This window comes from Scyliorhinus canicula, chromosome 10 (assembly GCF_902713615.1).
Source record: "Scyliorhinus canicula chromosome 10, sScyCan1.1, whole genome shotgun sequence".
Lineage (NCBI taxonomy): Eukaryota > Metazoa > Chordata > Chondrichthyes > Carcharhiniformes > Scyliorhinidae > Scyliorhinus > Scyliorhinus canicula.
In genome coordinates, this window is record NC_052155.1 from 18,226,351 (window position 1) to 18,238,645 (window position 12,295).

The 12,295-nt window shown below is 46.1% G+C and overlaps 1 protein-coding gene across 1 annotated transcript in view; it reads left to right on the top strand.

The window, feature by feature from the left end:
- The first annotated feature begins 2,714 nt into the window (after nucleotides 1-2,714).
- The window catches only part of LOC119972260 (centrosomal protein of 290 kDa-like), a 45,749-nt gene continuing 36,168 nt past the window's right edge, over nucleotides 2,715-12,295 (top strand). The window contains exons 1-3 of the mRNA XM_038808666.1: nucleotides 2,715-2,905; nucleotides 9,129-9,268; nucleotides 11,964-12,047. Coding sequence (XP_038664594.1) covers nucleotides 2,873-2,905; nucleotides 9,129-9,268; nucleotides 11,964-12,047 — 257 coding nt within the window. The 5' untranslated portion in view covers nucleotides 2,715-2,872. The remainder of the gene's footprint in view (nucleotides 2,906-9,128; nucleotides 9,269-11,963; nucleotides 12,048-12,295) is intronic.

A 12,295-nucleotide genomic window follows, 5' to 3' on the forward strand; every position in this document is an offset into this window, starting at 1 on the left:
GATCCAGGGTGATAGAGGCGAACTGTGGCAAATACTGGGAGGTCTGGGGCTGGTCGGCGGTGGTGGAGGTAGTGACAGGCGATGAACGGCCCGCGAACAGGGGTCCTGACGCGCCGTCCAAAATGGCGGCGAAGATGGCGGCGGCCACGGGGCGCACATGGTCGGCAGCATCAAGGATGGCGCCACCCACGGGCCGCACATGGCTTGCGAGGAGGAAAATGGCGGCGCCCCTGTGTCGCACATGGGGGGTGTAGGAACGCTGGGCCTGGAAACAGCGGCGACCGACCAGGCCTGGCAAACAGAAATAAAGTGTCCCTTCTTTCCATATCCGTTGCAGGTCGCGCTCTGTGCCGGGCAGCGCTGCCGGGGATGTTTGTTCTGCCAGCAAAAATAGCACTTGGACCCCCCCAGGGTTGGCTGGCTGCCGCGCAGCGCAGGCTTGCAGTGAGCTGGAGGCGGCAGCTGGTTGGGCCCACAATGCCGCGCGGTCAGGGGCATACGACTGGACGTTACGGGAGGCCACTTCTAACGAGTTCACGAGCTGCCTAGTGCCTGCAAGATCAAGCGTACCCCCTTCAAGAAGGCGAAGATGGACGTACGCAGACCTCATGCCCGTAACAAAGGCGTCTCAGATTAAAAGTTCTGTGTGCTGGACTGCAAAACTGCCTGGCAGTCACAGTTCCTCCCCAGGATGTGCAGGGCACACCAGAAATCATCCAGAGACTCATCGGGGAGTTGCTGTCTCGTGGACAGGAGGTGCCTGGCGTATAGTTGGTTGACTGGCCAAACGTAATGTTCCTTCAGGAGCTCCATCGCTTCGGAGTAAGTGGGCGCATCTCGGATGAAAGGAAAAATGTCAGGGCTCACCCGTGAATAAAGGACCTGGAGCTTCTGCGTGTCCGAGGGTTCCTCAGTGGATGTTCGGAGGTAGCTTTCAAAGCAGGCTAGCCAGTGGTCGAAAGTGGACGTAGCGTTGGCTGCTTGAGGGCTCAGCTGCAGGCGATCAGGCTTGATGTGAAGATCTATTGTTTTAAAAATCTTTGCTCAATAAATTGATGAACTATCAATTACCACAAAGACGAGAGTAGTGGAATAATCGAGGCTTTATTAAGCAAAGATGTTGCGCTTTCTGTAGCTGCCACCAGAATGACTGCAGCACCGGCGAGCACACACATTTATATGCCGCCTACTGGGCGGAGCCAGCAGGCAGGGGTTTACCCATGTAGAACATAGAACATTACAGCGCAGTACAGGCCCTTCAGCCCTCAATGTTGCGCCGACCTGTTAAACCACTCTAAAGCCCATCTACACTATTCCCTTACATAGAACAGTACATAGAACAGTACAGCACAGAACAGGCCCTTCGGCCCTCGATGTTGTGCCGAGCAATGATCACCCTACTCAAACCCACGTATCCACCCTATACCCGTAACCCAACAACCCCCCCTTAACCTTACTTTTAGGACACTATGGGCAATTTAGCATGGCCAATCCACCTAACCCGCACATCTTTGGACTGTGGGAGGAAACTGGAGCACCCGGAGAAAACCCATGCACTCACGGGGAGGACGTGCAGACTCCGCACAGATAGTGACCCAGCCGGGAACTGAACCTGGGACCCTGGAGCTGTGAAGCATTTATGCTAACCATCATGCTACCGTGTTGCCCATTATCATCCATATGTTTATCCAATGGCCATTTAAATGCCCTTAATGTTGGTGAGTCCACTACTGTTGCAGGCAGGGCATTCTGTGCCCTTACTACTCTGAGTAAACCTTTATTATACCTCTGTAAACATGTGTTACCACACTACATATAATACTGCTATTGGTGACTATCACACTTTGTGTTGCCCTATTATGTATTTTCTTTTATTCCCTTTTCATGCAATTAGTGATTTGTTGAGCTGCTCACAGAAAAATACTTTTCACTGTAACTCCGTACACGTGACAATACACAAATCCAATCCAGGGGGGCACGCTGTTGGTCCTCCCGGCGGCAGGGTTGTGCTTTTGGTCCTCCCGGCAGCAGCAAGCGATCTGTTGGTCCTCCCGGCCACAGAGGGCGGACTGTTGGCAGCGTCGAGCGTGTTGCTGGTTCTCCTGGCCACAGGGAGCAGACTGTTGGTCCTCCGAGCGGCCGCTGTCGGTCCTCCGGGCAGCAGCGAGCGGGCTGCTGGTCCTCCAGGCCACAGGGGGCGGACTGTTGGTCCTCCCAGCGGCCGTTGTCGGTCCTCCCGGCAGCAGCGAGCGGGCTGCTGGTCCTCCAGGCCACAGGGGGCGGACTGTTGGTCCTCCCAGCGGCCGTTGTCGGTCCTCCCGGCAGCAGCGAGCGTGCTGCTGGTCCCCCTGGCCACAAGGAGCGGACTGTTGGTCCTCCCAGCGGCAGGGGGCGCTCTGTTAGTCCTCCCGGCCACAGGGGGGCACAGGGGGAGAGCTGTTGGTCCTCCCGGCCACAGGGGACGCGCTGTTGGACCTCCCGGCCACAGGGGAGAGCTGTTGGTCCTCCCGGCCACAGGGGGCGCTGTTGGACCTCCGGCCACAGGGGGAGAGCTGTTCGTCCTCCCGGCCGCAGAGGGACACAGGGGGAGAGCTGTTGGTCCTCCCGGCCACAGGGGGAGAGCGGTTGGTCCTCCCAGCCACAGGGGGCGCTGTTGGACCTCCGGCCGCAGGGGTGCACAGGGGGCGAGCTGTTGGTCCTCCAGGCCACAGGGGGGCGCTGTTGGACCCCCGGCCACAGGGGCGTCGTGCTGGAGGACCGTTGGCCGATTGTCAAAGTCACCCACGAGTGGAGTGAGCCGGGCGGCCTGAGGCCCCCAGACCCTTTAGTAAAGCCGCTGACTGCGGTTTAACCCCACTCAGTGCCGGTTATTATGGACATCCCGCCTATTCACAGGTGCCTTCAAGTGAGTAAAGTCGGTGCCGGGGGATTTTCCTAAGCTGACAGCGGGCTTTCGGTGCCTTTCCCCCGGCGCGGTTACTCTGCACCGCCCGAGGCCTGAGAGCAGCGGCCTGGACCAGAGTTACACAGAGTCCCAACGACGCCCATTTCCCTGATAACAACTCCTGTGAATTAAAACCCTTTTACAACAGTCACAGTATATGGACACCCATCAGTATGTTATTGGATCAGAGTGTTGGACAGCTCCTCCACATTTATGCTGCTGTACTGTGTTCATCATCTAAATTAATACTTCAGACATTCAGCAATTCATAGCGTATTTATTCATGGTGATAGAACCAAGGCTAATAGATGGAATTACTCTGCAGATCAGCATCTCATTGAGCGATGGAATGGCCTCAAGAGACTGAATGGCCTTTGTTCCCTGTGGAGGGAGAGATGGGCTGGGAATTATTTTGTTATTTTGGGGAAGAGAGATGATTTTATCGAGCGTTTTGAGGTTTAGGTGAGAGAATTGTCAAGGCAAAAGAAAACAATTTCCAAAGTGTTGGTGGGAGAATGGAGAGGCCAGGGAATGAGCAGCAGACTGGTGCAAGCTAGAAAATCTGACTTGAAAGTTGAGAAACTTTTTGCTCAGAACAGAGAAAGTTGAAGGGAGATTCTTTGAGTTCAACATGATGTAGGGTTTTGACCTACAGGGAGAAACTTTCCACTGGCAGGAAGGTGGGTAAGCAGAGGACAGATAAAATAGATGAAAGAACCAGGTGGAAAGAGGAGAATTATTTTTACGCAATGGGGTTGTGTTTCTCGAAATGGTGGAAGTAGATTCAATAGTAACTTTCAATAAGGCAATTGGATATATATTTGCAAAGGAAAAACATTGCAGGGCTGTGGGAAAATAGTCTGTGAATGGGATGAATTGGATAACTCAAAAGACCTGGCACAACTCAATAGGCTGAAAGACCTGCTGTCTGATTCTATGCATTCCTTAGGAAGATGAGGGGTGAGTTGGAAAGATTTCTGAATCCATAAATTACTTCATGGAATGACAGGTGTAATTTTAAAAATGGATATTGAGCAAAAGAAGGTTGTATTATGTGGGATGACAATCTTGACCAAAACCATTGGTTTTAAAAGAAAGTGAGGCTTGGAGGCAGCAGTGGTTAAAGAGAAAGACAGCACTTGTATTTATATTGTAACTTTCACAACCTTAGGGCACCTTAAAGTTTTAAAGACCATAAGATGTAGGAGCAGAAGTAGGCCATTCGGCCCATCAAGTCGGCTCTGCCATTCAGTGAGTTCATGACTGATCTGTAATGATAATCCTCAACTCCACTTTCCCATCTTATCCCCATAACACTTGATTCCTTACTGTTTTTAAATCTGTCCGTCTCAGCCTTGAACATATTTAATGTTTCAGCCTCTACAGCTCTGCTGTGAAAGTTGCACAGATTCACTACCATCTGAGAGAAGAAATGTCTCCTCTTCTCTGTCTTAAATGGGTGACCCCTTACTCTAAGATAATGCCCACTGGCCCTAGACTCTCCCACAAGAGGAAACATCCTCTCAGCATCTATACTGCCAAGCCCCGAGAATCCAATTTGTCTCAATAAGGTCATTCTTTTAAACTCCAATGAGTACAGACCCAATCTACTCAACCTCTCTTCATGAGAAAATCTCTCAATTTCCGCGATCAACCTCGTAAACCTTCTCTAGACTGTCTTCAATGCCAACAAGGGGACAAAACTGTTCACAGACAATGAAATGCTTTTGAAGTGTCGCTGCTGTTGAAGGCAGTGAATTCCTGAGCTGTGGGTCAGGGCAGCTTGAGTGGGCAAAGGAAGAGAGAGTGTGCAGAAAAGAGCCAGGGAATCTGGTTTGGAAAGGAAGGGGTTGTATAGCTGGAAAATAGGATATAGTTAGGAAAGATTTAAAACACAAGACTGAGAATTTTAAATTCAAGGTGCCGGGGACCAGCTTCCTTTGCAGTTCAGCCTCTTCAGCAAGGATGAGAGTGATAGGTGAGTAAGAAATTGGCGTGGAATCGAAACTGAACTTTAAAGACAGTGAGGGATGAGAGGCTAGCGAGGAGAGCATTGGAATTGTCCAGTCTGGTGTTGAGATAAGACTGAATAACGGTTTCAGCAGCAGACGAGCTGACTGAAAGTAGGCAACGCTTGTGATGGTGAGGATATAGTTTCAGAGGCTCCAGTTTGGGATCAAAATCATTGCGGAGATTGCAAGCAGTTTTTAAATTGAGAGGGTAATCAAGGAGAGGTAGCAGTGGAAGCAAGCATGGGTAGTCCCCAGAACTGGACCTTTGAAGGTTTGGTGTAGCCAGCATGTCAAAAGCTATAGAGAGGTTCAGGAGGGATAGAATATAGAACAGTACAGAACAGACCCTTCGGCCCTCGATGTTGTGCCGAGCATTGTCCAAAACCAAGATCAAGCTATCCCACTCCCTGTGATTCTGGTGCGCTCCATGTTCCTATCCAATAACCGCTTGAAAGTTCCTAAAGTGTCAGACTCCACTATCACAGCAGGCAGTCCATTCCACACCGTAACCACTCTCTTGAGTATAGAACCTACCTCGGATATCCCTCCTATATTTCCCACCCTGAACCTTATAGTTATGCCCCCTTGTAACAGCTGCATCCATCCGAGGAAATAGTCTCTGAACGTCCACTCTATCTATCCCCCTCATCATCTTATAAACCTCTGTTAAGTCGCCTCTCATCCTCCTCCACTCCAAAGACAAAAGCCCTAGCTCCCTCAACCTTTTGGTAAACCACTGTTACACCTTTATTGGGTAGGACCAGTACTACAGGTTCGCCGGTAGTCCCTGCCTGCTGGCTCCGCCCAGTAGGCAGAGTATAAATAACGTGTGTCCTCCATGCAGCAGTCATTTCACCAGCTGCTATGGGAGGCCATACATCTTACAGCAATAAAGCCTCAGTTGTATCCAACTCTAGTCTTTGTGCAATTGATCGTGCATCAATTTATTGCTCTAAGATGTGGCCTCCCACAGCATGTTGGAAGAATGGCCACAGTGTGGGGTAGTATATACAACACATCCATTGGGTTGAAATGAACAACTAGGAAGATAAGCAGATACCTATATAGTCAGGGTGGAACTACTTCACAGTACAATTGTACTCCCAGCTACAATCCACATTTAGAAAGACAAATCTAATTACACTTGGATGTTTCTCAATTTAAATAGATACAGTATAAAAATGTTATACATTGACTATTATGCTTAATCAAAGTACTCGTAACAACACTGATGTAATAGCTAGACGATGGGTTTGCTTTAGCAAAGCAAGTTAGAAAGTTTACTTTCTGTCCTTTTTAATGAAAGCCGAGACTGTCTAATGTGGCAACCAATGACCCATGAGCTGAATCTAAACTGCAAGATCATTAAACCTTTTCCATGATTGCTTTGTTTCCTTTGCTTAATATTGAGATTGGAAGCTTCTGTCGATTGTTCAAACTTTCTCAGGCTGGATTAGAAAAGGTGTTTCCTGACTGGTTTAAGAATACAGCTTCTCCATTGGTCTAATGGATTTCAGCAGAGGCAAATGTGAGGACCTAAAACATGTTGAAAAGCTGGGAACAGTGGCGATCCAAAGAGACTTGGGGAAGTCAGGAAACCTAGATCATGGTGGGATTCTCCATTCCCCCAGCTGAGTGTAGGGGATGCACTCCGTCAGGAAAAGAAAATCCCAACGGCCAGAGAATTCCAGCCCATATAAAGTCTCATGGACAGTTACAGAAAATAACCGCAGACTGATGGAATGCTGGCCTTTACACCTGGAAGACTTGAGTACAAGGATTTTAAAAAAGCTTGTTCCAAATTTTCATCATTAGTGATAAAAATATTGCGGATGGAAAAATTATGTTGAATAACGTAAAGAAATCTTCCAATTGGCTTTCATAGGAACTAGATTTACTCAACTGATCTCTCAACTCCAAATAATGAGGAGGGATTACGCAAACTCTGGCTGTATTGTCTGGAATTTATAAAGTTATGGGGTGATTGCTGCTACAGCAGCATTTATTGTCCATCCCTAATTTCCCTCGAAAAGATGGTGCTGAGCCACCAGCTTGAACCACTGTAGCTACACCCACATTGAAGATAGGAAGGGTTCTGACCAGATGACAGTGAAGAATGGAGACATACCTTGAAGTCAGGATAGTGTGTAGAGGGGAACCTGGGTGGTGTTGCCATGCGACGACTGCCATTGCACTTCTAGATGGTAGAGGCCACGGGTTTGGAAGGTGTTGTCAAAGAATCCTCAGTGAGTTCCTGCAGTGCATCTTGTCGATGGTACACACGGTTGTCACTTTGGCGGTGAAGGGAGTAAATGTTTAAGGGTGGATGGGGTGCCAATCAAGCTGCTTTGTCCTGAATTGTATTGAACTTCTCAAGTGTTCTTGGAGCTGCACTCAATCAGACAAGTGGAGAGTATTCCATTCCACACCTGACTTGTGCCTTGGGAGTCGGGAGGTGAGTTACTTGCTGCAGAATTCCTAGCCTCCAACCTGCTTTTGTAACCACAGCATTTATATGGCTGGTGCAATTCAGTTTCTGGTCAATGGTAACCCCCATTATTAACATATTGGGGGAATTTGATGATGGTGATGTCATTGAATGTCAAGGGGAGATAGCTGCATTCTCTCTTTTTTGCAATGGACATTGCCTGGCACTTGAGTGGCACAAATGTTATCTGCTGTTATCAGCCCAAGCCTGGCTGTTGTCCGGTCTTGCTGCATATGGGTGTGGACTATTTCAGAATATAAGGAGTCAAGAATACTGAACATTCTTCAATCATCACTGAACAACCCCACTTCTGATCTTGTGCTGGAAGAATGTAATTTATGAAGCAGCTGAAGATTATTGAGCCTCGGACACTAACCTGAGGAGCGCCTACATTCATAGAATCCCTCCAGTGCAGAAGGAGGCCATTTGGCCCATTGAGTCTGAGACGGCCCTCTTAAAGAGCACTCCACCCAAGGCAACTTTGCCCTATCTCAATAAACCCTTAACCTACACATCTTTGGATACTATGGGGCAATTTAGTATGGACAATCCATCTAACCTGCACAGCTTTGGATTGTGGGAGGAAACCGGAGCACCTGATGGAAACCCACGCAGACACAGGGAGAAAGTGCAGACTCCACAGTCATTGATGTCTTGGGATTGAATTGATTAACCTCCAACGACCACAACCATTTTTCTTTGTGCTAGGTGAGTTTCCTCTCTGATTCCCATCGGCTCCAGCTTTGCTAGGGCTTCCTGATGTCATATTCAATCAAATGGTGCCTTAAGGCTTTCTCAAGGGCTGGCATTCGCACCTCGCCTCAGGAGTAAAATTTGAAAATACTTACACACAAACAAAGACAGAAGCGAGGGACCCTTCCACAAACAACAACTGATCCTAAATTATGTAGAATAGAATCCTACAGTGCAGAAGGAGGCCATAAAGCCCATCAGGTGTGCACTGACCCTCTGAAAGAGCACCCTACCTCAGCCCACTCCCCAACCCCTTCCCATAACCTCAACTAACCTGAACATTCCATGACACTTAAAGGCAATTTAGCATGGCTAATCCACCTGATCTGCCCATCTTTGAACTGTGGGAGGGAACCAGAGCACCCGGAGGAAATTCACACAGACACGGGGAGAATGTGCAAACTCCATATAGACAATCACCCAAGGCTGAAATTGAACCCGGGTCCCTAGCGCTGTGAGGCAGCAGTGCTAGCCACCATGCCGCCCTCTTTAAAACTGAGGATGTGTTTGCAGGAGTTGGTTGAGTAAAATGGCATTGGTAGAATGTTAGAGCACTGATGTTATGTTACAGTGAGGAAGTCGAAACACAGATCTGATTGGCTGCTAATGCTGGATTACTAACCATAGAAAAGTCAGAAAGCTGAGAGAGAGGTGTCCCATATTTTCAATGGGTTGCCTCAAGGTGCCATCAATGGAGACCTATAGGAATAGATTTGTCTTTCACCTCAGACATAGGCAATATGTAGCTCAAGGAGATGATTAAGCGAGAAGGAAAGAATAGGTAGCTTTATAAAACTAAGCAAGAAATTTACAAATACACTTGCAAAGTGCAGATTCCTTTCCCTGGTAATAGAAAGGTACAAAGGCATCATTAGAAGTAAATTTCAAGAGTGCTGTTTGTGAACCATGCTAATTCCATGTGTTTCTCTAGCTTTGCGCTGAAAATGAGCATGTACAAAAAAAGTTAAAGAAACTTCGGCTGAAGAATGAACAGTTGGAGAGTGAGCTTTCAGAAATCCAGGGAAAACTGCAAATGCAACAGCTGATGAGGGACTTTGTAACTACCAGAGAGTAAGTGCTATCCAAGAAAAACTTTCATTTCCTGAAGCTCCACAAACAGACATTACTTAGGGATCCCTAAGCATTGCAGCTGAATTGAAGGTGCTAAAAGACCATTTAGAACTGTATATCTGGCAACTCATATAATACAGCTCCCCAAAATCCCACCCAGGGAACAGAAAACCAAACTGATGGCTGTTGTATAAGGTGACAGCTATCTTCTAAAACTTCAACCACCCAAACTGGGATATGGTATCATTGTGTTTATATTATTGGACTTGTAATCCAGAGGCTGGACTAATAACCTGGAGACATGAGTTCAAGTCCCACCACAGCAACTGGGAATTTAAATTCACTATTGCTTTAGAAAAGGCATGCTGCCAAAGCTTTTCATTTTGCATTCATCAGGACAGATGCAAGAACGCTAAGTTCGAAAGGAGCAACAATTATATTGCATGAGAAAAGAGATGCTGATTGGTTGGCAAGTCAACTCTGATTGGTTGAGACGTTGCCATGGTGAATGGACCAGAAGACTGTTGCCTCCTCCCGCCCCCACATGCTTTTGTTTGCCTATTCAAAAAGTTGGGCAATGTCTAGACATATTCCTTTTGCCTGCAGAGTAAAGGTCCCCGCATATGAATATATGTAGCTCCTAGCAAGTGTAAAGAGATCGACCAGCAAGCAGCGTAAATTGTTGTTTCCTTTGAAATTTGGCATTCATACATCTTGTCCTGGTGAGTACAAGACCTAAAGCTTCAATGGCATGTGTCTTTTTTTCAGCAGTATTCAAATTTAAACGCAATTAAATAAATCTGGAGAAAAAGCTGGCATCAGTAATGGTGGCTCATTAAGTTTGTGTTTGTTCTGTTATTTCTCATTGCAGGCAATGCTTTCATATTCTGGAGAGGCTGTGGTGTAGTGGTATTGTTGCTGGTCTAGTAATCCAGAGACCCAGGGTAATGCTCTGGCGAACCAGTTTGAATCCCACTACGGCTGATGGTGAAATTTTAATTCAGTAACAATCTGGAATTAAAAGTCTAATAATGACCACGAAACCATTATCGATTGTCGTTACAAACTCATCTGGTTTACTAATGCCATCCTTATATGATCTGATTTACATGTGACTTCAGATCCACAGCAATGTGGTTGATTCTTAAATGCCATCTGAAAAGGCCTAGCAAGCCACTCGGTTCAAGGGTGATTATCGAGAGACTTTAGATTTATCTAATTGCGTTTAAATTTGAATACTGCTGAAAAAAAGACCTGCTATTGAAGCTTTAGGTCTTGTACTCATCAGGACAAGATGCATTAATGCCAAATTTCAAAGGAAACAACAATTTCCCATGAATGAATTTTTAAAAGTTCTTGATTGGTTTAAATAACATTTAATTGACATTATAGTTAATCACTCATCTTGTGCCTGCAATTAACGATGCTGCAGCACTTTACTTTTTAGTCCTTTTGTAAAGTTTAGGTGTAACTAAATATGTAAGCATTTTAAAGTGACAAGGGACAACTTGTCTACTTTGAGTTTTCACACAGTGAGAACTCTACTGTGCCAAATGTAGTAGGAATATATGTCACAGCACCCTGGACTAGTGCGAGGTCAATTCCAGCCCCACTTGATCTGGAGTGGTAACACAGGTGAAATTAGATTTTATTTAAAATACCCTAGGTCCTTGGTTGAGCCCAATAAACTGCAGTCACCAGGTTTGTAACGTTAACACAAGTAACCTTTTATTATGTACAGCATTATCATTAAACAGACAGAAAATATAACTGACATATCTAATACCACTTTCTCAACCCCCCCCTTCCTAACTACCCGCCCTCTCTATACACACAGCCAAACAATACAGAGGGGAAAGGGTGTTAGAAAGGGAATGAAAATATTAATAAAAATCAAAGGATAAGAATCTTTGATGCACTGGAATGACTTTCAGTCAATGTCTTTCTGAAGTTCAGGCTTTCGTTTTGATACTTCTTCCCTCTAGGCTTGAGATGATTTTCTCTGGCAAAGTTGGATACCTTCTCTGCAGACTCTGCATCATTTCACTTTCACAGCAAAGAATGTATTGGGAACTCACTACTTTCAGAACAACAGAGCAGTTATTTCACTTCAGCAAGCAGGAGAGAGAGAGAAGTGAATTTCTTTCACTTCCAACATCTAAACACTTCTGTCGAGTTCTGTCAATAAGCATCTCGCAGTAACCAATCAGTGACCATTGTCAGGCAGAACACTGCCCCTGGCCAACCCACCAGTTGCGAGTTAACCAATTGATTTAACTCCCTCCAAGCCTTGTTCCTAAGATCTACTTTGTGTCAAGGTATCTGACTTCTCTCAAAAAAACAAAACCTGGGAACAGTGTTCTGACATGCAGACTGCTTCAACTTTGAGTCTTCTGCTTAAAGGCACATCTTGATTATGGATCCACAGACGGAAACTATAAAATAATGTAAAAGAAATGGGTGGAAAGGAAATAAACAGGAAGCATTCTTACATAGACCAGGAATATATGTATACAACAGCAATTGGCGGGTGCATCACCTCATGTTGTGAGTGTGCACCAGTTACTATCCATTCACAGAGTGTTTCTGGAAGAAGGTTGGGTACAGGCTTATTGTAATCATTGGAGATAATTGGCGTGATGGTGAAGATAATCCAAACAAATATTAAATGTCACAATTTTGAATGTTTTTCAAGTGCTCAGACACAAACAGAATCTCAACCATGGCACAGAACAGGCGTTAAAGAGGCACATGTTTCAAAAGCAGATGAAAGGAGCAAGTAAGTATTTTAATTATTGTTTTCAAAGATAGTTTTGCATTGAGCAGAAAGAAGTAACATAATAATAATCTTTATTGTCACAAGTAGGCTTACATTAATACTGCAATGAAGTTACTGTTAAAAAGTCCCTAGTCACCACATTCCGTCGCCTGTTCAGATACAGAGAGGGAGAATTCAGAATGTCGAAATTACCTAACAGCACATCGTTTGGGACTTGTGGGAGCAAACTGGAGCGCCAGGAGGAAACC